Source organism: Pholcus phalangioides, unplaced genomic scaffold, assembly GCF_987345545.1.
Source record: "Pholcus phalangioides strain wild (caught in Gottingen) unplaced genomic scaffold, Ppha-v1.0 ptg000015l_1, whole genome shotgun sequence".
NCBI lineage: Eukaryota > Metazoa > Arthropoda > Arachnida > Araneae > Pholcidae > Pholcus > Pholcus phalangioides.
The window spans coordinates 51,911,809-51,937,147 of record NW_028301608.1 but is presented as its reverse complement, the minus strand read 5'-3'; the positions used below and the strand labels follow the sequence as shown (position 1 = coordinate 51,937,147).

The 25,339-nt window shown below is 35.0% G+C and overlaps 1 protein-coding gene across 2 annotated transcripts; it reads left to right on the top strand.

Moving 5' to 3' along the window:
• Positions 1-1,921: 1,921 nt before the first annotated feature.
• Positions 1,922-20,649, top strand: LOC149076179 (lipoma-preferred partner homolog). Of its 2 annotated transcripts, XM_089243725.1 has the most exons (11): positions 1,924-2,066; positions 4,635-4,852; positions 7,861-8,141; positions 10,575-10,809; positions 11,189-11,221; positions 12,015-12,116; positions 12,796-12,863; positions 13,489-13,536; positions 13,966-14,096; positions 15,583-15,703; positions 19,523-20,500. In XM_089243725.1, exons 2-11 carry the CDS (start codon positions 4,639-4,641, stop codon positions 19,649-19,651), a joined length of 1,362 nt encoding a protein of 453 aa, XP_089099851.1. In that variant the 5' UTR covers positions 1,924-2,066; positions 4,635-4,638; the 3' UTR covers positions 19,652-20,500. The 2 variants fall into 2 exon arrangements, with proteins under 2 accessions (XP_089099852.1, XP_089099851.1); XM_089243726.1 differs by lacking the exon at positions 11,189-11,221 and having other exon boundaries at positions 1,922-2,066; positions 19,523-20,649.
• Positions 20,650-25,339: the final 4,690 nt, after the last annotated feature.

The window sequence follows — 25,339 nt, the reverse complement described above, 5'->3', positions numbered from 1 at the left end:
AAGAGATTCCAGTTTAATGACGTTTCTCAATGTAATACATACTGTTGTACTCATCGAGCTTGTATTACTCGATGGAGTAATATAGGTTCGATGGTTGTACTAACACCATCTATATCGGATCTGCTATAGATGATATTGGCTGCACCGTGTAGTTTTATTTTGTATGAGAAGGTGTTTTTTTTGGCTGATGAATTTTTATTTTTACCCGTTTGTTGGTTAGGGGCCGTTCAAGTATAACGTCGGCAGATTTCTAGCTATTTTTGACCCCCCCCCCACTTTGTCAGCATAATTTCGTCAGCTCTGCCCCCATCTCCTAAAATGCATATTGGAATCAGAGATGTATGCTCGGGGGGGAGGGGGGTTCTTTTTCGATACAAGAAACATTTTTTTAAAACAAACAAAATTTCAGAAGAAAAAATACCTTTATGTTACTAGCTAACTAAACGTGGCACATTTGCAAATCACTCAAGTGACCCGTGGCATAATTCCAGAGCATTTAAGTGGCCCGTGGTACATTTTTAAATCACTCAAGTGGACCTGCGACACAGTTCCAGGGCACATTTAGACAAAAGCCAGGTTTTCCTAGGGGCAGGTTTCTACAGCGCGTGCAGCGTGGACAAGGCCGCAACTAGATGCTTGGTCACTCGGGGCAAGAGCTCAATTTGACGCCCCCTTGTAGTGCTGAAGGAGAGATTTCAGAATGAAATTTGCGACCCCCCCCCCCTCGGGTCCAGCGCCCGGGACACTAGATCCGCCTGCTCCTCCCTAGTTGCGGCCCTGAGCGTAGAAACGCTGATTGGTAAAAAAAAACTTGAATTTCAGATTTTTAAACAATCAGCATTTTTACGCTGCACACGGTGCAGAAATTCTACTCCTAGGAAAACCCGGCTTATTTAAACGCAAATTGAGCCGCGCGCAGCGTTCGCGACACGACGCAGAACAGCACACTCTGATTTGTAGCCAACGGAAATCAAAAGAACAGCGCAAATCGACACAAGAGGCGACGCGTCGCTAATACAACCTGTGGGCTGTACAAATTTTGCCGCCCTTCTTCAATTCTACTAATTCTCTTGACCCACTCATTCCTAAAATTTGCCACCCCGCTGAACTTGCCGTCCTTGATTATAGGCAGCTGAGACCATTACTTCTTTGATACATATATACAGGAGGTAATGTTAAAAGACCCCCTAGTAAATGCGCAGTAATTTTTCGGTCAGTTCCCTTTTGCATATGGGGGTGTGGGGGGGGGGAGCATGCAAACAGAGTCGCAACTAGATGCTTGGTCAGTCGGGGCGAGCACATATTTTGATGCTCCTGTGTAATGCTGAAAAAAAAAAAAAACGGTTGAAAGGTGAATTCGGCACCTCCTTTGACCCGGGGCACCAGACCCACCTACAATCCCCTCTCAGTTGCGGCCATGCATGCAAGCAAGGGCCACATTGAGCTCTCCGTATGGAAAGATCACCATTCCCCCTCCCACTCCAAAAAAATACCCCCACAAAACAGAGGGGGAGAAAGGCAGGACCACTATTGGGGGGAGCAGACGGGTCTGGTGCCCTGAATTAGAGGAGGCGTCAAAATAAACCCTCACAATAGACAGGGGCGCCAAAATGCGTGCTTGCATCGGCTGCATCTAGTTGTGGCCCCGGGGAAGGAGAGAGGAAGGCTGCTGTAGAAAATACTTGGAAAAAGTAAAACTTGAGGACACAATGCAATGCATAATGGCTTGAAAATAATGCAATAAAGAAAAAAGCTCCTCGCGATATTATTATGAATCTGCCTAGCGGATTATTTGGATACCGTAGCATAGTGACCCCGTCCGTGTGACTCATGCGAAATGTATGCAATCTCGACCATCTGATACAATCGTGGAAAGTAGCGCCATCTACCGTTAGTAGTGAGTCAACACACACTACTCACAACATTCCTTTCCCTCGACTGGAGATTGACTGTTGTCTCCCTAGCCTTGTGTGTGTTGCTATTTCTTGACAAGTCTTGAGACAAGCGACCGATTATTTCGTCACAATATTGTAGCGAATTAAAGTGATAATCTTTCCTCCGGATAAGTAAGTGCTTATCTTTGATTATCTCTTCCCCCCCCCATTGTTTTGTGAAGGTGTGGCAGTTTTTTGGCTGATTATATTAGTCTTTTATTTGTTGTTTTTTTAAATTGTTTTTATATCTCATACCACTACTTTGGTAAAGAATTTAGTCGCTGTGACTTCGTTATGATCCCACTCTAGGGCTTGAAGTTGGGTTGGGGGGGGGGGGCGGGCCCTGGCCTAAACAAGGAAAAAAAGATGGTCCCTACGTCTCTTCCCCCCTCCCAAATTTTTTTTTTTTTAATTTGTAGACTCCTAAATTATGTGACCCTGGGCGAATGTCCCAATTTCCTGTGTGGAAATCAGCTCCCCCTTCGCTTGTTTACAATGAATTATTTGTGACTGGGGCTGTGTGTCTTAAGAGCATCACTGGCCAATTGATTTTTCTAAGGCCCTACCTGACAAATTCTCAAAAATCCAACTACATCTCATTTATCTGAGGCCCCTAGGTTGGCGCATGCGTTAAGACGGGGTTGAAGTGCAGTGTCTGGTCCCCCTTCATTTATTGCCAAATGTGGCGGGGAGTGACTTCACTAAGACGGCACTGCTTGTGATCAGGGCCTATTTCTCGCATGGGCAAATGGGTCACACAAATTTTCAGATCTCTTGAAATCTGCTGTTTTTTGTGTTATGATCACGAGTCCCTTCCCAGGTCCACCCGCATAAGCACCATGGGCTCCAAGTGATTTTTCGGAGGTCCTATCAGGCAAATTTACCTGCAAACTCCTTGAAAATTTCAACTATATCTAATTTTTGTGAGCTATCCCCCATCTCTTGCAAGTACACCTGTATCTCCAAGTCACTCTTTTGGTCATTCACATGCTTGCACACTATTTTGGTCACTTATATACTTTTGCATGCCTTAAGTCACTCACTGACTTGGTCCCTTGCACTGTAGGCTACTCATTTTGCCATTCACATGCTTGCTCATACTGTAAGTCACTCTTTTGCTCACTCACGTGATTGCAAACTGTCTAGGTCATCATGCTGAACCCATGGGCCAATTGCGGCTATCTGATGTGTCTCACGACCTCAAACCTAATTTTGTAAAAATGAGCTAAATGGCACATTACTAAATTACTTAAGTGTACGGCTGCACATTTCCAGATCTCTTAAGTGGCCCGCTATGTCGTTCCAGACTTAAGTAGCACGCGACACATTTACAAATCACTCAAGTAGCCTGCTGCGCAGTGTCACTTCAATTATCCATGGCGCATTTCGGGTCACTTAACCCTTTAAGCAGTTTTTAAAATTTTCCTGATCTGCATTATAACTGCCGCGTTGGAAAAAACATGTTAAGAACCTGAGATATTTCAGGGTGACCGAAATAAAGCGGATCAAATTTGGCAAGATATCTCGGGATTACCGCTGTAAGGGTTTAGTAGCCTGCGGCACATTTCCAAATCACTTAACTCTTTTACAGCTGTTTCCGCCCTTAAAATAGACTCATCCAAGTTTTCACTGATCTTTTTTTAATCTTTTTCTCCTCACCCTTCTGTGAAACATAGACTTGTTTTTGAGATTTCCGCCTCTGACGAGATCTTTCATTTTCTTCGCCTTTCACAAATCCAAAACATACCCATACTCTCTATCTGGAACGTCTTCGTCCATTTCAGACTTTGTAGAGATAATCAGCCCATGATACGTTTTCAAGCCAATGAAGTGGCCTGCACTCTCAAAAAGGTTTACCACTCTTGCTCCAAGGCTCGTTGACCTAGTCCCTTTCTGTCCTTGTGGCAGAGGTTGATTTATTTAGGGTTATATAAATTTCTCTGCCCTTCTTCATTCCACTAATTTTCTTGGTCACTCTTTCCTCAAATTTGCCGCCCTGGTGTATAGTCCCGTCCCCTGTAAATACGGCACTACATTTGGCGCAGTTCCAGAGCGCTTAACCTTTTACCGGCCTAATTGAGATTTAAATTGATTTTATAAATTTCTTTTCCGTTAGTTTTTCTTCTGATTCTTTCGTTTAGAAATATCAACCAAAAAAATTCAAGAAAGAAAATGTTTCTGGAATGTCTATAGAAACAACATTTAAATTTTTTAAAACAAATTAAATTAATTTTATTCGTTAAAAGTAGATGATTTTAAAAAATTAAATTTGATACTAGTACTGAAATGAACGAAATTTTTGTTTTGTAAATTAAGTTTGGAATATCTCACTTTCAAGGCAATTGCCCTTTTTGCTCCCATCTTGTTCTGCCCCTGACTTGAATGACACATTTCACGTTTAAAGATCACTCAAGTGGCCTGTGGCATTTTGACAAACATTCAATGTTTGGCTCATCCGAATGCTAAAGCTACATTTATTTGATTAGTTTAATGTTTAATGAATATTTTATATATGTTTACAGGTGCCGTAACTAGGCAAGTGCACCTGCACGGGGTCAACTTGGAAGGGGGCCCCAGAAGGAGTAAAAATGTAAATTCTTGCATAGGAATGGCTAGTTACGGCTCTGTATGTTTATATTGAAATGTGGTGAGATCAAAATTATTCTTTCTTAGGGAATTAACAATTTTATTTCATTTCAGAAAGATGACCACTAATCCAGATATGTTGGTGCATGATATGAACCATATGCAGATTTCTAATTATTCACCACAACAGTACTCTCCTGGTGGGAAAAAAATCGGGCCAGTTGTTCCCCCAAAGCCTCGAAATGAAGTATACTCTGGATTGAAACCTAATGGTACAGTTTACGAATCCCAAGCTGCTCAGCCACAAGTGCCCGTGAAATCTTCGAATACAGGTAGAAAATTGCTCATATGGTTAACTTTAAAAAAAGAAATTTCGCCTGAATGATCATGATATTCACATGGTGAATGTTTTTGTTTCTTTTTTTTCTTCCCTCTTATAATTTTCATTAAAAATAAAACTCAATTTACCTTCAAAATTATTTTTCATAAATCATTTACTACTGTACAATAAAACCTTGATTAGCTGGGGGTAATGATGAAAGTATAAAAAAAAACTTGAATATTAAGCCTGGTGGTGACACACAGTATGAGAAATGCTGTTTCTTATGGAAAGAAAATTTAAATGTCTGTGAGTAACTACTAGTACACTGGTCTTTGTCATGTAGGGGGCAGCTGATGGCTTTATTGGATTATAAGACCACCTGCTCCTAGCATGATGGTGAAGTCACTTCTGTTGCTGTTTCTTTGTGGGGGGGGGGGAGAGATAATACATCACTAAAATGTATGATGCAATCCATATTCATGAATTTGCTAAAGATAGAGCGTCAGAATTTAACCCAAAGTTAGAAAATATGGTAAGAATGAGAAATTTTGGCACTGTATACAACTTTAAGTAACTAAGATACTTTTTTACAGGAAGGAAATGTATACAGTTGAATCTCGTTTTAACTAATTCCATTACAACAAAAAAAAAATCTTGTTTTAATGAATGCTTTTCTAATCCCCCAGATACGTTTTCATAGGAACAATGCAAACACCTGGACAAATTTGCTGATTATTGCTAAAATTAGGAAATAAAGGACTGCAGCAAATCGCAGTAAACTAAAACATGTTTCATGGAAAAAGCATTCATCATGACTCGAGGCTCATTGAGAAAAATATGGGAAACTGTGATCTGAAGTATGGCAAAAAGCAAAATACAGGATATTGCCGATTGTTTCCTTTTAATATTGCCACAAGTTGGAAAAATCACCAATTGTTGCTGAAAGGGCTGAAAATTATGAATGAGAGGAAAATGAAGGACTGCTGGGGGGGAACTACGATAAAACGATACAATTTTTATTTTATTTTTTCTTACTCTGGTGCATACTGTAAGACACTCCAAACTGAACAGTCTGAATATTCTAGGAACTTTCCTTTTCGATCTGCATGTATGTGACAGAGAAATGAGCTTGCTGTATCACATGGCACATCAGCTTGAAAAGCTTTTATATTACTTTAAAAAGCATTTTTTGCCATTTCTCTGACTCTGCTGGTTTTTTTTACTATGGCTCACAAATCCTACTTCGTGGCATGCATAGTTTAAAATAAGAAATACGTTCAGTTTTCCATCTTCCCTCAAATTCCCCTTCATCCAATTATTAAGTTGTACATCTCAGCCTTCCGTCAGTATTTGTATTTTTGTACAGTTGGTCTTCCGCTAGAGAGAAACATATTCAAATTTTTGGGTCATTTCTGGATCGAATTAAACAATTTTCCAGAAAATTATTTTTGTTATCCGAGATATCATAACCCTTTAACTGTTTGAAGGCCAATATTCCATAAATGGAACATAGTTTTTATTTTTTGCCGCCTGGGAGTTGAGTGGTTAGGGAACTAGCTTCTCACTGTGCAGGTCTGGGTTCGAATCCTGGTTCGGGCATGGATGTTTACTAACACTAACAAATTCCCTGGATGGATCATGCTGATCCCTTGGGAATACGTGAGGATCACATTATTATTATTATTATTATTTGCAAAAATAACAGATGAAAATTGATTAAAATATTTCCAGTTTTTTATCGTATATAAAAAAAGAGTTCAAAGTATTTTTGAAATAAATTCAAAACTTCAGGTTAATATAAACTTTTTGACAGAATTTTGAAATTTGATATGTTTTTTCATTTTTTCTCAATTCAACAAAATTTTAATTTTGAAGTAAATTGAAAATTGTTTTGTATGTTTCTACCACTTAATATATCAATCAAAGTAAATCAATTATTTTTTTTTTGTACTGTTATACGTGAACAAGCTACATGCGTTTAAATATGCATGTTCCATTTATGGAACATTGGTCTTTCAAGATAATTTGAATCTATAGTAGAAAATAGAAAATTTTGTGTGATAACTGTACTCTAGAAATAAAAAATCGTGAGAATATAGGCGCGATACCGGTTTCCGCTTTCACCTCTCCAAGTACCAATTTTCCATTTATGGAACATCGTGGAAAACAATTTCAAAGTTGATCTATGTATAGTCATGCAAAAGGACCTCGAATTCCAAATTTCAAAACAATAAGTGATTTTGTTCATAGTTCGGCCTTTAAATGGTTAATTGTCAACCGTTGAAATCAGAAGGGAACTTTAGGGGATTATATTAAGTGAATAAGATATCATAAAAGCAGGCTGATTTAGCCCTGGAACCCATCTTTGGCTGAAAATGATAAAACATGCTCTAATTACTGTAGAAAAAAAAAATTTGGAACTAGTTTTTGCTAAGTAGCAATACTAAGCAAGGCAACTGAGTAGGCAAAGCTGTAGTAAGGAAGGCATCAGGTAGTTCACAAATAGCCAGCTAAATAGCAACAGTGGTGGTTTTGTATGCTGCGATTGAACATGGTTTCTTTTCATCTCTCAAACTTTCAGCTATGGACGTTGTAATAGAGCTTTGTCTGGGTAGTAGGTGCCTAGTTAGAAACAAAAATTTAATGCTTTCAACTGCATTATTATTAAAACTTTATTCAATCTTTCATTTTTTCCAAAAACATTAATTGAAAATTTTCAATTCATTTTAATTGCAAATTTAAGCTCTGGTAAAACTTTAAAAATGCACGCTACTTTGCCCCAACATTCTGATTGGCCAAAAGGGGGTCGTATTTTTTTGTGACCCTTGGTAATTTGTGAGTACCCTTAAATACATAATTATTCATTGAATGTCTTCAGTTTAATAACTAACAATCTTGTTTTCTTGATTTCATTATTGCAATTGTAATTTGATCAGTATAATGTATAAACAAATTGCCAGCTAAGCAAAATTATTTTGCTCTTTACTGTGTGAGTGTAGCTTTTTTTTTCTTTTATAGGAGGTCCAATATACAGTAACATAAATGATCTTCCTCTACCACCTCCTCCCTCTTCAGCTCAAATGCAGCATCAGCCACCATACTCCACTGCAGCCAGCCAGAGCTCTGGTCCACAGTTACATCCACAGGTCTCGTACTCCCCACCTGTGATACAGAAGTATGCGATGCCCCCTCCTCCACCATCACCACCTGATGGCAGTATGTCTGGACCAGCATCTCCTGGTGGTTCCACTTATGATGCACAGTCTGGTTATGCTAGATTCAGGCCCCAATCATCTGCTGTAAGTATTTTTAGTGGAAATTGAAAGAGCACTACAACCTAATCCAAAAGGTTCTCAGACGTTTTCATCACTTGTGGCGCCCCTGCCCCTTTTTAGTGCTTATCCGTGAGCTCCACTAACTCCCCAGAGCTGTTTGACAAAGAATATTTTGGAAGAACCTTTATCAGGGAAGGTTGGAGGCTCACAGTTTGAGAACCCCTAACCTAATCCATCAGTGTAAATTTGCAAACAATTAAGGTGGGTTTTTTTTTTTTTTTAGACTAATGAAATTCTGATAGCTTTCTCATAATGCATGGTTAAAATATTTTTAGATATTTTTATCAATTTTTTCATAATTTTTTCCTATCTGAAAATGTAGTGTTTTATTTACAAAATGTTTGGTATAACAGATGTTCCTTCTACAGTCCACCAGCTCTGCCAACTGAGCTATCAAAGGGGATGAGTTCAGTATACAAGATGCAACTTATTGAAATCGTGTTTTCTGTTATTATTTTGCAGATTACTAGCAGGGAAAATTTTCCTTAAGGAAAATTGCCCCACCCCCAATTTTAAGAACAATTTTTTTTTATTTCTAGGGCTGGGAATTGATTAACCAGTTAAAAATTTTAATTCCAAACAACTTTTTTTTTTTCAAACAGTTGTAATAAATCCAATTTCGAAAAGCAAATGAAATTCTGACGTTCGTTTTAGCATGCCGGAAAATTTGATCAAAGTATTGATTCAAATATTTTTAAATATGGTCACTTATCCAAAATGTTATATATAGGTACATAAATCAAGACATCGAATCGGTTTCATTGAACAAATCAAGTTAAACTACAGACTTTTTATGCGAATTTTAATTGAATTTAAGTTAAATTTTGTAAATGCTTGTTTAGATGTAGCACTTTGTTGCACAGGATGACTCTTATAAATCTTCTATGTAAATAGTACATTGGGATGACCAAAACAGGACAATAAATGGGACATAGCCAATAGTTGCAAATTATTGCAGATACTCACCAATTCGAAACCAAAAAGGGATAAAATTTTCATTCACAAACTTATTCTGAACTAATTTGAGTTTCAGAAATGTTAGCTCAAACATGTGCTAATCCTTGATATCACTTCAATTTCTGTAACGTACACCAGTTTGCAGTCGACAAACGGTAGTTATCCGATAAATTTGACCTGCAACCTGAACATACTGTACACATTTCATTTGCCTTCTTGTCCAGGGTGTAGACATGGATAGAAGCCGCTGTGCGGTCATGTGGGCATTCTGCTGGACTCTCGTTCTGAGGATTCAGGTTTGAACCCAGTTGACGGCACAGTGGTGGTCGGCTGAAGTTGTTTTTCTGTGGTTTTCCAGCTTTGAGGTGCGAATGCAAGCCAGTCTCCCAGTTGAAAAGTCTCTCCACAGAGAGTAGTCAGACCTACAACACAAATTACATAACACGAAAATTCAAGTATTTCCATCTTTACTTCAGAAAATGAAAGATAGATGGCAGCACAAACACAAAAAATGTCGAAATTGACAACATAAATATGTTAGGGCTACACATACTCAGAACACATATTTTGGAATGTGACAATTCATTAGAAATTCCGTAGATAATTATATACGATGTGCATGTACGGTTAAGTAGTAGTAGTAGCCATGGATAGATAGTAAAATGTGAGCTGTCTCGTAAAGTGCCAGCCAAATAAATGGGGAGATGAAAATGATTTCGAAGGTTTTTACATTATTTTTCATTACAATTTTTTATATTACATTTAACTAGCTGTGATACCCGGTGCTGCCCAGCTTTTCTTTGATTGCTGGGAGGATTGAAAAAGTGACAAACCATTATAAAGGAATAAACTATTGCACATAATACTGGCAGCATTAAAAAAGTAACAAGCCATTGTAAATGCATATGCATGTCTGAAATGCATTGCTGAGGAACCACGGTAATCAAAGTAAACAGTCCGAAAGTGATTGTTAAGACCCAGGAACCATTGTTGCCTGACAGTTTTTTTTTTTGCCCAGCTCTGAAATTTTTTTAAAATAGCCTATCATTCAAGTTGGGCCCTGTTTGGTATATATGTGAAATTTGGCAACGATAGATTTAAAATTGTAGATTTGTATGGAGAGAACACACAGAAAATCAATTATGTATGTATAATTTTTTATTTTTTTTTTGTATCTTGGCAGTTCTTATTTTTCCTCTACACTGTGTCTATTTTTTTGGGGTCGGGTTATAAATGCATATATATATATACTAAACACTTTTTGAATTCATTTATCACTAACAACTGTGAGAAATGTATTAGTAGCAACACTGAACATAATATACTTAAACTCTCTTAAAAAAGCTCTTCTGATCTTTCAGCTGTTGCATCACTTTGAATGTGAAAATTTTTTCTTTCATTTGAAATTTGTGAATATTGTTATTTCTCTTTACCTCTTAGAGTTCTTATGATACAAATTCCATATATGAACCTATAACGCCACGTCCACCAAGCCAGATGTCCAATCGCTCAAACTATAGTGTGGGAAGTGGTGGAGGCTCTTTATATTCTTCATATTATCCTCGTACGAAACCTGGAGGTGGTGGTCAATCATCTGGAAAAGAAGCCGAAGTTGATCGACTCACTGATCTCATGGTACAGAATCTCGAGAATTCTGGTGATCCAGACTTCTATGGTAAGTATGGTTGTATAACCCCAAAAAAGCAGAATTTTGTATATTGTTTTGCATTAAAAATTTCATGAATAGTGTTTTCTACACTTTTCTTAAATGTTTTTTTAGATTGTTCTGCGGCATACATTTCAGTTTTCAGCAAATTCTGTGTTGGGGTGTATAAATAAAATGTTTTTTTAACCAGTCCTATCAGTATATTATATTCTGGCAGATGTTGTTCAACCTATATTCATTTTTTATTTATTAAAAAGTTATGTCTATATATTTTGTTTTTTTATGAAAGAAACTTGACTCTTGTATAACTTAAGTTTCCTCTTTGTGAAGTGTTGCATTTCATATCATCTTGTACCAATAAATATTTTTACATGCTGCTCATATGTAGAGGAGGAAGAAGAAGAAGAAATACCTGTAATTGGTATGTGTGTGCAACATTTGTTAATTGAATGCAAAATTTTGTTAGATATATATAGTCAAGAAATTAGTTAAATCAGTATAACCAAATCACTTAGTTGACTTTTTGCTAAAATTCATTGCAAAAATTTGTAAGAAAATACATATTGAAGTTGCAAAAAACATTGATTAAAATGACAAATTGAGGTGCAAGAACATTCTTGTACTTTAAAGCAGTGGTTCTCAACCTTTTTTGACTCGTGGAGCCCTTTTAAGTAAAAAATTCTATGGCGTAGTCCCGTAGGCCAATTTTTTAATTATTCATCAAAGTTACTGATTTATTTTTACTATTTGAAAATATTTATAATTATTTTTTTAAATTTTACTGTTTTTTTTTATTTTCCTCAAGCGGCCGCGGAGCCCCTGGAGAGTGCACAAGGAGCACCGGTTGAGAACCGCTGCTTTAAAGAAATTGTGCTAATTGATTTGGACTCAAAGTTCTGTGATATCTCCCCCCCCCCCCCACAAATGACTGGCTTGTTCACAGCTAGAAAATAAATGTGAAATTCAAAGTGCCCTTGGAGACTGAGGAGGTTAAGCTATGGAAAAGGATTAAAGTGTCCACAAAATGAACAACCTAAATAAGAAAAATGTGGTTTTTTAAGTGAAATTTCAATTGCAGATCAAAATTGTGATTTGTATTCTCAATTTCTTTTTCAAAACTTCTTGATTTTTCCCTCGTTATTTTGTTTTTTGATTCATCAAGTCCCTCTGAATGGGACAAAAGATTCAGAGATGTTTTCTTTCTTTTCCTGTAGGCATGTGCTATAAATGTGGTGAGAAAGTCCTTGGAGAAGGAAGTGGTTGCACTGCTATGGATCATGTGTACCACATTGCCTGTTTTACATGCCACATATGTTGTAAGTAATAAGATTAAGAGGGGGTAACGTGTTATAACCTTAACAAAATCTTTCAATTATGTGAAATTTTCAGTTCATAAGTATGAATTGTTCAAAGGGAAGAAAAACCATTTTTCTCCATCAAAATTTAGATTGCTTGTGACCATTATGTGTGGATATATGAAGATATTTTAGTTAAAAGGCATATACAAGGTGCACATGGGATATACAAAGGCACGTACAGTAACTGGGCACATGGTAATTTACTGGCAAACCATTGATCCTAGAAGTATACTTTCAATTAAAAAAAGTATCCACAAATAATGTGTAATACTGAGATTATCATTCATGTTGCAAGGGGTTGTACAGTTATTGAAATAAAAATGTTAACTCTTTACACAGACATCCTGTGTTAAAAAAATTCAATTACAAAGTTGTTGCACTGTCTCTTTTGATGCAAACAAAAAATTCAAATTTCTAAGTGCAATATTTGCTGATATTCTAATTCTAAAAACAGAAAAGTTGGGTGAAAACAGCATTAAATGTGGGATCAACAGTTCGCCAGTAAAATACCATAAGCTCCGTTACATGCACTTCTGTATGTACATGTGAGGGGTATACATGAAAAATTTGGCATCGCATGCATTTTCATCTATTTACTCAAAAAATATAATTTTTTTTTAATTTTCTCTTTCTTTAGATAAAGAATTGAGAGGCAAAACATTTTATGCTAAAGATGGTAAACCATACTGTGAAGATGATTATTTGGTTTGTAGCTTTTTCCATTAACATTTAATTTATTGTTATTACATGTATATTTTATTATTGCATAATGTATATTTATGTTATTATATTGCATATTTTTGATGGGCTGAACCTTCTTAGTAATTTTTTATGTTCCTTAAAAAATTCAAATCAAATTTTCATTCTTAATTCTCAAAAGTTTTCTTTATTCTTATAATTCAATATTTTTTAGCATTAAAACCATGAGAATAAACTGCGCGCGCGCACACACACATATAATTAATGTAAATTATTACCTTTTTCGTGTGTGAAATTATCTCATTTGATGTAAGCATGCTGAAAATATTTCTGCAGAATAATGTAAGAGTTAATGTATGATTTAGTAACTTGTTTTTATCAGATATTCAGTTAAAAGTCAGCTTATTATAAACAACATAATAGTATGAATATTATTTTTTTAATGAAGGGAATTTTTTGTGGAAGAAATATCCAATGTCCCGGTGTGAAATTGAATGCCCAAAATTGTTTCTTCTTGTCAATTAAGATGCATTGTGTGTGCTTGGTGTCTAAATATTTGTAGTTGAAATTGTTGACAACTTAATAGTTACATAACTTTGCATGAATGTTTTTTTTTTTCCTTTATTTGCAGAATACACTGGAAAAGTGCTGTGTATGTGGAGGAAGAATTTTAGAAAGGGTCAGTATGTAGTTATGAAAGTGTCTATTCTTAATGGATTAACTACATGTCAATAACAATGTACCAGACTCGTTATTTATTTTTTATTCTAGTGTGTTTAAGATATGAAATGATTTGCTGCTTAAATTTTAAATATATGAATTCAAAACTATTTGTTCACAGTCAAAGAACAAAGATCATTGTTAAATTGTTGAGTTCAGTGATCTTGGTTTTTCTGCTATTAAATAATAATATAATACTATTAATACTAACTGATTTGAAAATATTAAAACTTTCAGCTCTACAATTCTATCAAATTTACATAATCCAATTTTAGTAGTATTCTAATTTTTCTTCATTTTTATATTTATTTTTTTTGCTTCTGTGTATTATTGATGTTTTAATCTGTGAGTTAATCTGATTTTTATGGTGTTTAAATTTGATTTTCAGATCTTGAGGGCTACTGGAAAGCCATTTCATCCAAATTGCTTCACCTGTGTTGTGTGTCATAAATGTTTGGATGGTATCCCATTTACAGTTGATGCCACTAATCAGATATATTGCATCAATGATTTCCACAAGTGTGTAACTGGGTTTACATATTTATCCCCCCCATTTTTAAATCATATATAATTTAAAAAATTGTTTGAAAATCTGGGTGTGATTTTTCCTCCAATTTACAAAATTCTCTTTGAATTGCGAATAATAAAAAAACTATCTTATATGTAATTTAGTGTGTATAATAACATATTTTAATGAAAGTGTCCATTTGATATGTAGAAATAAAATTGGTTGCAAAACAAACAGACACTACTACTAAACCAGACATGCACCTCGTCCATATTCTTCTGCGGAACCTCTAACGAATTGGTACATGTTGCAATGTGTGTACGTATAGTGAACCTACCATAAAGTTTGTTTCAGTGTAATGCTTGTTATGTGTAGTGCTGCCATCTGCAACCAATTTTTTAAACTATGCGTTTTTTCAACTCAACTCATAGAGCGTGAAGTGTAATGAATGAATAATTATAGCGTTGTAGGCCTGTTGCTCTCTGCGGCGAGACTGTTTAACCGGGAGATCAGCTCGCATTTGTGCCTCGAAGTTGGGAACATTGAAGGACCGAACACACCCTGCTTCCCATCTCATGCCAAGAGCCATGCTCGATGATAGCGATTGTTTTCTCTCTAGGCCATACGTTCAAACGCCAGTGAACTCGTCATTGTATCTTGTAAGCGTCCATTGCTGCGCATGTATCCCAATTTGTTTGCTACTCCTGGTATTGGCACCTAAAGTTTTCTTCGTGTAGTTACTAAATTGCAGGCCAAAAGCTTCACAAAACATTTGGAATTTAAAGCAGCATATCTGCCATTACATGAAAGAGGACCAAACTATGTGCCCTGAAAAAATTCATTATATTTTGGACCTTTTCCTTTGGGTAAAAAGTTTTTTTGGTGCCTAAAAAAATTGCTCTGGCACCCAAATTTTTTTTAGATTTGTCCAGCCGTGGTTAAAAGATTTTTTGTTCTAGATGAATTTTCTTTAAAAATGTGCAAACTCTAAGAAAAGTGCATTGGGGCTAGAGATCAATATCGTTATATAAGATTTTCATTGTTCATATATTTCTGGTAGCATATAGAAAATTAATGTTATTTTACAAATGTTTTTCTAAATTTTCTTAATTTTTATTTCAAATTTAGACTATTCTTTGTTTGATTCAAGATGAATGATACATTACTGATATAGTTTAGAATATCTTTTATTCTGGAAACTTGTGTCCGACTGCTTGAACCTGGTATTGTGTCAGTTATTGGCAGTACATAAACATTTGATTGTTCTTATGTTTAACTGTATGTTACGTTATTTTGTTTTAAAAAATTATCTTTGGTTTCTTCAGGAAATCATTTTTATTTATCCCAGGTCATTCTGTAGGTCTTATCTCAAGACAATGGCTTTCACAGTTTCATTATTTCATATCAGAATTAAGTCCTGTGTTTTCATGTGTTTTTTTTGTTTTTTTTTTTGTTTAAAACTTTGCTTAATTATTTTTCTCTTTTGTGCAATTTCAGAAAGTTTGCCCCGAGATGTTGTGTTTGCATGCAGCCAATAATGCCTGAACCTGGAAAAGAAGAGACTGTCAGAGTTGTTGCTCTTGATCGTAGTTTTCATGTGCAGTGCTACTGCTGTGAAGTAAGCAAATTAAATTCTATTGGTTATGATTTATATCTGATGCATTTTTATTTTATTCCAATTTGCATATTTATTGCTCACATTCGTCCTGTAAATCATACCTGCTCAACCCATGTCCCGCAGACTAAATTTTGCCTTCAGTCATCTGATGTGGCTCCTAACTTAAATTTTTTTAAATAAAAAATGAACTTAACGGCTCATAGATCTCTTAAGTGACCCTACTGTGCAATTCCACATAACTTGAGTGATCCGTAGCACAGTTACTAATCCCTCAAGTAGCCCATGGATCATTTACAGATCACTTTGGACTGACCCAAAGTGCAGATCCCCATCATTAAGTGATCAGCAACATATTTACATATAGCTTTAGTGACCAACAAAACACTGCCAGGTCATTTGAGTGCCCAACGAACAATTCCAGAGCACTTAAATAGTCTGTGGCCCTTACAGCTAATTATAGGGGCTTGCTGTGCTGTTCCAGATCACTGAAATGGTCCCTAGCACATTTACAGATCACTTAAGTGACCCATGGTGCAGTTTCTCATCACTTCGGCAACTGGAAACACATTTTCATTTGATCATTTTTTGTCGCACCACGGTCATTTTCTGCACACGAGGGCTAATTAGACTAGGACCTACAACTTATTGCCAATTCCGAACGGCAGGCTTGTTTTTTTTATACTCATCGAGAGGTTGGTGCGCTAACCCCTCGATGGGGGACTCCTTGCGGTAGCAATTTTTTGCTGTGGTCAAGTCGTATTTTTTTTGTTGTACCCCTGTGTCAGGAAAGTTTTCTGACAAGAACGAACCGGGTATCGAACTCGCGACACCTCTAAACATCCTTTGGTACTTTAGGCAAGTATCTTATCGACCTGGGCTACCGCGCCCCACAACGCATTTTCAAACCACTTAAATGACCTGCAGCACTGTATCATATCACTTAATTAAGTGGCCTGTGACCTGTATTAAACCAATAAAGCAGCTCACACTCCTGTAAAGGTTGAGCACCCTTGCTGTAAGTGTTCATGTTAAGGAATTGTTTTTGTGCTGGATATCACATAACTTACCATTATAAAAAAAAAATTTTAAAACATGAAACTAGGTGGCACGTAGTAAGAATATTATAGGACACAAAAAAAAAATGAAAAATTTGAGCCTCGTTGTAGCTCCAACCCCACTTAGCGCCCACAAATTTTCAAACAACAAATCTTCCATATACCTGTTTTAGCATCAACTCGTTATAACACCAACTGTTGTTTGATTTTTATACAAAGTCAATGTGTCATTTCCCAAGAATTTCCACAAAATTTATTTTCCCATCATTTTGCATTTTATTCCCCCGGAAAGGAGTTGAGGATTTATCCTTTTCATTTCACTGTTGTTATTGGTCAGCATAACAATAGTTTACATAGAGCAAATGGCTTGAAGAATAAGGAATAGTGTGGTCGGGGGTCTTAAGAAGCACACCGAATACCTGAATGTGTGTAAAGATGAAAACAACCAACATATTCAAATAAACCGATTTATTGATAAGAGAAAGTGTACAATGAGCTTACTGCTGTTTGTTCAAAGTTGCCAAGAAAAGATTTTCAACAGTGCGTGGTTTTACTCGCCGACCATTACATTTTTAATGCATCTCCCCCTAATTTCCTCCATTCAAATCATGTTTAAAGTTTTTCTTTCAATATCTGAGAAACGAGAAATTTATGATTATAAAACTAGTGCAGATTAAAAGCAATGATGCCATTATTTTCCTTTGCTTATTTAGTTTTTGTACTTGTATTATAATCAACACTTAAAATGTGTTGCTAAATTCACATGCAGAACTAAAATAATTTCATAGGTAAATGTATGTTTCCGTGTTAAGTTTTATGTCAAAAAATATTTTGGTAACTGTTAATATTTAAGTGATTGTGCAGTGTTTACAATTTTATGAATTTCTCATCTTGAAATTTAATGCATATAAAATAGGTTGTTTTATATTATGGAGTACATGGCCCCCACAGTGGGGGACTGACAAGGCTCCAGTCTGGGGCGGTTCTCATTTTTTTTCACATTATAAACTCACAAAGGGGTCAGTTTAACTGTTCTGAAGGCCCGCAATGCATCCCGGGGGGCCCTGCATCATGATGTGGGGGGCCATGATGGAGTAACACTAATAAAATACTGAGATACAGCAGTTCATAATAAATATGCGAATTATAAATGGAGTGTCTCTGAAAATAAAGCCAAACACAATAATATATAAAGCCAAACTTGTTATAGCACTAAATTCTTCGACACGGATGGTGGTGTTACAACAGGATTCAACTGTATATATTTCTGGAAAAATTTCCAATTTTTTTAAAATAATATTGATTTCAGTGAATGTGGTATAGAATTTTTCCAAAAACGCTATCAAAGCAAAAAGTATTGAGCTGTAAAAGTGTATCTCATAGCATCTAAAATTGCTTGATATAATACTATAGTATTGAGTAACAAGTTACCTTGTAGTATTGTAATTATTGTTTGCTGAAATCAAAAGTTGATTTTGATCAAAGGTGCGCTTTAGAAATTATATATATATATATTTTTGAACATCTATAGATGTTTATAAACTCTCTGGAGATTTTTTCACCAATCAATGGTTTGACAATTTCACCAAGAATTTACCTGTAAAGAGTTCTTCAACCTTTTTACATGTGCTGACATGCAAATAGGTGCATATGGAGATGGTATTTTATTTCCACAAAATCTAATATTATGCAGTGAATTAAATAGGGTACCTGTTTTAAATAGGGGAATCTCAGTCTTAAAGTTTAAAGATCAGTGTGCATATGACCTGTTTTGGCAAATGAGGATACAAAGGTCGAAATTTAAAAAAACCGAATTAAACAGACATTAAGTAGAAATTGTAAGAACTTCTACTGTGTAAATTATATTTATTCATAACATGTAGAAAACATTTTGTGATTTGTCCAAGAGAAATTATGACATGCTTCTAAAATTCACCAAAAACAATAAATTTTTTAAGATTTTTTTTTTTTTTTTGTCACAAAACAAATCCCAAGAGAAATGCTCGGATGTTTTATCACATCCATCACACGGACCAAACCTCGCACCATCTCACTTTAATTTGTTTTGCTCCCTTCAAAATTCTTTATTTGGAAAATTATTCCTTTATCTGATATTGTCAAAAGCCGCGTGCCAGGCCTATTTCTCGCATGGGGGGCCTCCAAAATTGGCTTCCTTTTGTATATTTCAAGCACAGCCCACGTGCCCATTTCCCTGTGTATGCTTCTGCCTCAAAGACTACTATATAAATAAGGTTCACAAAAAATTCATATTTATCCAAGGCCCAAACTTACGGAGAACATGAATAAATTTTATTCTCCAAACCCACTGAATTCTAAAAAACTAAAGTTTGAAAATACCCACAAAATAATCTAATTCAGTGGTCTTCAATCACCAGTCTGCTAAACGTTTAAACTGATTCATGTAGTTGCTATTAACATTACATTTATGTTACGTAGTATAAATAAAATACTTTCTTCATATTTGGTTTTTATTTGCATTATCGTTCAGCAAATTATTTAATCCTCATTTCGATCAGTTTTTGAAATTGTTCAACTATTTTTACCGGAAAGCAGGTGTAAAAAAAATATTGAAGAACACTGTTCTACATAGTACAGGTAAATTCTTAAATTTTTCTATAAGTATAATAAAATTGAAAATAGTAAATTTTCTGCTTCACTCAAAAACTAAGCAAAGGAAAAAGTATTTTTCTAGTGAAATACTTTTTATTTCATAGGATTGTGATATATGCTTTTTATTACATAGGATTGTGGACTACGTCTATCGTCTGATGCAGAAAACAGTTGCTATCCTCTAGATGATCATATATTGTGTCGTAGCTGCAATGCAAAAAGAGTTCAGCTTCTCACATCTAGCATTATAACTGAACTATGAAGTGAACTGAAAGTACATTCCTTTATATATAAAATGATTTTTTTCCTCCTTTTTTTAATATAAAATTTATACCGCCCTGTAATATCTTAAAATTTACTCGTTCTTGATGTTAGGCAATAAAGTACCATAGTTATTTGTTAAAGCATAATGAGTCTATGCACTACCAAAATGCCAACCTGCATTAAAATAAATTTAATGATTTTTATGCTTGCCATACGACAATAAGATTCCGGTGATAGTTTTTGTTTAATTGTACACACTAAAATTCAGTTCCTTTTTAATTAACACAGTAGTGCTATAAATCATGAAAATTTCACTATAAGATACACATAAATATGAATGTTCATTAATCTATTCAAATCATTTTTCATGAAAATTTATTTTTGGGAATTACATTCAATGCTCCTTTTTTATGAACACGAACAGACATGAACAATTAGTTCATAAATGGAAAAGATTTTCTTAGACATGGGTATATTGCTTGGGCCCAGAGGACTACTTGCTAAAATTGTGTCGGTTCATAAATTTGAGCTGCAACTGTAGTTGGTTTGTGATTTTGCAAATATTTATAAAGGAAAAGCTAATCAAGCATGATTATTAGTTTCTTGCACAAAACTGTATTGTACCTAGCTAAAAATTTTGTGTATTTTGTTTCCTACAACAGTGAATGTCGATTGAACATTGCAATATGTAAACAGTATGTGTGTTACTGGTCTGAGTGTTTTTTTATTTGATTATTATATTAGAAAAGTTTTTACTTATTTGTGCTAGTTTAGTGTTTTTGTGAGAATTGCGGTTAATTTCTCACGGATTATAATTTACATATATCCGGGTTGTTCCTAGGAAATTAAACAAAAAAAAAATTAGAATTTTTTTCCTCCCACATTTTGCTTTTGTACATAACTTGAATCATTCTAAAAGCTTTGTGGTCACGTTGTCGGGTGCATCATCAATGCCTAAATTGGACTCGTGCTATGATTGTTTATATTTAATCACAGCTTTTGGACTCCTAGCTTTGCACTCAAAGTATTATGGATTTCTACCCATGAACTTTTTATCACAACTGCCAAAATCTGTACCTGAGTGTTATTATATGTAATAAATTGTAGCTGAAGGGACTGTTGCATGATGTATGAACCCCGTTCGATTTTTGGCCTGTACTGAAATAATATTGTACATACACACAAAGTTCTTAATTTAAAAATAGAACCATTGTCATTTGCCAAGGCTTAGTATAATGCAGCTTGTTGATATTGACTCAAGCATTGCAGACTTACTATGTTCAAAAACTTTCAAGTCATTTATTATGAAAGAATGGATACAGATAGAACATGTTTATTTGGTGTTTCCTTGGAAGTAATTACCTTGTGCAATTTTGCATTTCTGCCATTGTTCATACAAAGATGTAAGTGTGGATTGCAAGTATTTTTGATTTATTTTGTCATATCCTCTAGTACCTTTGTCGCTGCTTCTCTTCGGAACCTGAGAATCGTTGTCCATTGAGCAAAATATTTATCCAAGGAAAAACTCACATGGGGGCAAGATCACCATAATGTAATGGAGCGCCCACGACTTGGCCTTCTAAAGATCTGGTCGCTTGCATCTCACAGAATCATGCATACATTTATAAGGATTCGTGGGTCCCTGATGGTGTCAGGTTTTTTACCTGTCAAAACATCACATTCCAATACTTTCACAACCAACTTATTCCTTTTATGTTGCCCCATGTGACTTTTTCCTCAGATAAAAAATTTGCTTAAGGAGCAACAATTCTCGGGTTCCGAAATGCAGCGATGAAGGAACTAGAAGATGTGATAAAAAAGAGGCTTGCAATCCACATTTACATCTTTGTATGAACAATAGCAAAAATACATAATTGCACAAGGTAGTTACTTCAAACAAATGGGTTCTGGTTCTACCTGTATTCATTCTTCCATAATAAAATAAGTCTCGTAACTTTTTGAGCATAATAGTATTTGGTTTATGTTGCATTTAGGAAGAGAAAAAAACCATTCCTTGTGGGACAAAAATGTTATTTGATGCCATACATTCAAGAATTGACTTCATAACTCATAGAAATTTTTGTTTTATGTCACATACTTATGGTGCTTTTAGGCTACCAATTTGGACCTTGGTCATACTGGGAAAGGATTAATTGGGATACAAAAATTTCAACAGTTAACAGAAGGTGGAAAATAGCTGAGCATGAAATTATTGTGCACAGATAGTGTAAGGTTGAGGGTAAGATGGTGTTATTGAAGTTACAATAATTTAGATTATTCAAACTTGTTTTGCTTAAACAGTTGTGTTTTAGTCATGAAATATTAGCAAGAATTGGAGGGGGGGGGGAATAAAATGAGATTGGCTATGATGACATCTGACGAAGCCCAATTTTTATTAAAAGGATTTGAAAAGCAGGCATGTGTAACTCGTGTAACCCCTCTTGTAACTAGGTTCAACAATTTTTGATTTATTATGCCACTTTAATTTAGGACATAAGATGAGTCCATTTGTCAGTAGCTAGGGGCCAAGTATTACGTCAGCATTGATGGGGGAGGGGGTTTCCAATTTGCTGGCTTTCGATGACAGGGGGGGGGGGGTGTTTGGATAATGCTTACATCATCAACCATCCCCTTTATGTAAATATGAAACATTTTTAATGGCATCTTACTTGGTGCGCCAAAAATGAGAAAAACCTTTCAATAGTTTGTGGGCACTTGAAGTAACATCCCCCATTGATAAGTTCCCTACAGAGCCATTTTAGTGATCTCTAAATGTTTCGCAGATCCAAGTGATCTGGACTGGAAACATGTCCGAGCCGCTCAAGTGTGCCAAGCATCACTGAAGTGATCCATAATTATATGCCGCAGATCACTTAAATAATCCGAGAATGTGCTGCGGGAAATTTGAGTGATTTGAACTGCACTGAGGGCCGCTTAAGTGCGGGGAGGAGATAAAAATTTGCTGATGTAATACTTGAATGGTCCCCTATTTAAAAAACTGCAATTGTATATATTAGTTTTGTGTGTATTTTTACTTTTTTAATTTAAATTGGGATTGTTCCAAATGAATAACACAGGGATATAAACACCGAATATCATTTTAAACTGGCAAAATGCAGGAATTGTAAATTTTATTTGAACCATTTTGTGACTATTTTTATATCGTAACTTATTATTCCTGCCAGAGTGCTTAACTATGGTTTTCAGTTATTTGTTTCTCTTCTCCGCCATTACACTGAATAATCGAGGTTCTTCGTTTATTTTTTTTCGGAGAATTTATGACAACAACTGCTTACTTTGTGTTTGTGAGAAAAATTGAACATGAAATCTCCCAAATGTATAATTTATGGCATAATTTTCAAATGTTGGTTCAAACCATACATATTATGTTCAGTTTAATTTATGAATCATTCCCCACTTTCAACAGTATTAATTTGAAAACTTTCTTTTGTTTGTATACCCATTTTCATTCCAAAATAATAATCTGATTGTGTTTTATGGTATTGCATTTGGTGAGAGAATCGTTGGAGTTGTGTAAATTCCACACAACTCCCAGTCAGATTTTTGCATTTGATAAATAAATTCTAATGCACATGATGCTCATTTGTAACCTTTATGTTCCTTGCAGTGTACTGCCCATTTCCTGTATGAAACCATTCCAACTTTTGAATTTCATGGCTTGAAGAGTTCTTAAATTATTAGAAAAAAAAGTTGTCATTTATATCTTATCCTATGCATGCACTTACATATTCAGATTATTGTTCTTTGATCTCCCTCATTTTTAATTTCAGTCACCTTATTAGGCAATTTGCCTGTTGTGGATTTTGTAAATGGCTATAAATACATCCTCATATTGTACAGTGGAATTTCGATTAACAAGCTGAATTCATTCTGCAATCGTGTTTGTTATCCGAATTGCTCATATATCGAATCGAATTCCCCCATATAACCTACTCTAAACAACGAGAGAGGAGAATAATTGTTTAGGATGATTTACTGACTCACTGTTGTCTGTGAACTTATTTTTTGTTGTGACTTTGAAAAAGCGTGAACAGTCATGATTGCATATGTCTTCATTTCTTGAGTAAGGCACGCTTACTGGAAGAATATTATCGACATTTCAATGGTACATGTGTGGATGACAGCAAAAAACATTGACTTAGTTGTGATAATGTGAAATTAAAAAAAGCAAGGCGCAAAATTTTTGCTTGTAATGCAAATCATCGCTTGTTAACAAAAAATTTGTTCAAAATTTTTGCTCATTATGTGAACTGATTGTTAACCGAAGTTTCACTATATTTACTTTGTTTTTACAGTTATATTGTTACTGAATAGATTCAAAAATTATCAATATAACAATTATTTACAAGGAATAAAATATTTGTCTTTTTTTTTATGATAAAAAAACAATTCAGTAATTCCTTGATTGACAATTCACTCCGAAATAAATATGTAGTTTTGTGAATTTGTATAGTTACTTATCATAAACATATGACAGAAAATTCAGAGTAATATTAAGTATGTTTAACCCCATGCATGTATAACTTGCACTGATGAAATAATCTTACCTAACTCTATGCTTTGTCAAGAAAACAGATATTTTCTGGATGTTATGCTGAGTTGAACTCGGAAAGAAAAGTCATCTTGTCTCCACCAGGACTCGAACCTCTATGCTTTGTATTTCGGCAATGTCTAGATAACTTGAGTCCATGAAAGCGTCTTATTTTGGCAAATGACGATTCAGATGGCTGTAAGATTTAACCGACAGCAATCTTTCTTTTTTCCACATTTTGGTAATGAGAAACAGACCGTTTGAATTTCTTTTTTATTCCCTTTGTGTAATTCAAAATGGTGAAATAATATATATACATATAATTTTAAAAAAGTCTCTCTCTTTTGGGTGTATTGTTCTTGAAGTTGGGGTGGGTTGGGGGAATGGGAAAACATGCACAAAACTGGAATAAAGCATTCTTAAAAAAAATTCAGATGGGAATTTTGCATAAGGTATAGTGATTTCTGCTGCACCATTTCTATTGCAGATTAGTGAAGTGAATGATGCCAGAAAAAGGTTTAAATCCATGCAACTGTATAAAATATAAATATTACTAATGTATGGTGAATAAATTATGTATGCTCATATATATATATGTGTGTGTCTATGTATGTGTATATGTATAATTTATGTGTCATAGAATAGTACTTATATCTGTCTACCCCCTTCCCATTTTTTTTTGCTCTTAGATTGACGATGATTAGTCTTATATGATTTTCCTTTGTTTGTTCATACTATACTGATGGATTTTGATGAATGACAGGCTGAGATGTAATTCTCAATATTAATGGCTTTGGCTTTTTATGGGTTAAGATTATCCATTATTTTATTTCTCTGCAGAATCTGTGTTCATTGTATAGATCTATTCTTCAGGGGTGGAAAATCTGCTACAATTTCCGACGACATCTACATTTTGCTACAAAAACATCAGAATTCTTCAATTCTGTGTCATCTTGCACCAAAAACAAAAAATTCTTTGGGCCGCAAATAGAATTAGCTTGAGGCCCCTCCCCAAGATTCGGCGCCCAGGCTGCAAAAGAATGTATTATCTCACTGGAAAAACACAATGACAAATCTGCCTTCACCATCAGGAGTTGTGACACAAAAGCTGTCTGTAAATTCAGAGTGTCTACG

What these genes read in the sequence shown, in the direction of transcription:
- LOC149076179 (XM_089243725.1), top strand. Translation starts at nt 4,639, where the DNA reads ATGACCACTAATCCAGATATGTTGGTGCATGATATGAACCATATGCAG. An exon ending in ACTGTGAAGATGATTATTTG is followed by an intron (nt 12,864 to 13,488) that starts GTTTGTAGCTTT and finishes CTTTATTTGCAG; the next exon opens with AATACACTGGAAAAGTGCTG. An exon ending in TGCATCAATGATTTCCACAA is followed by an intron (nt 14,097 to 15,582) that starts GTGTGTAACTGG and finishes GTGCAATTTCAG; the next exon opens with AAAGTTTGCCCCGAGATGTT.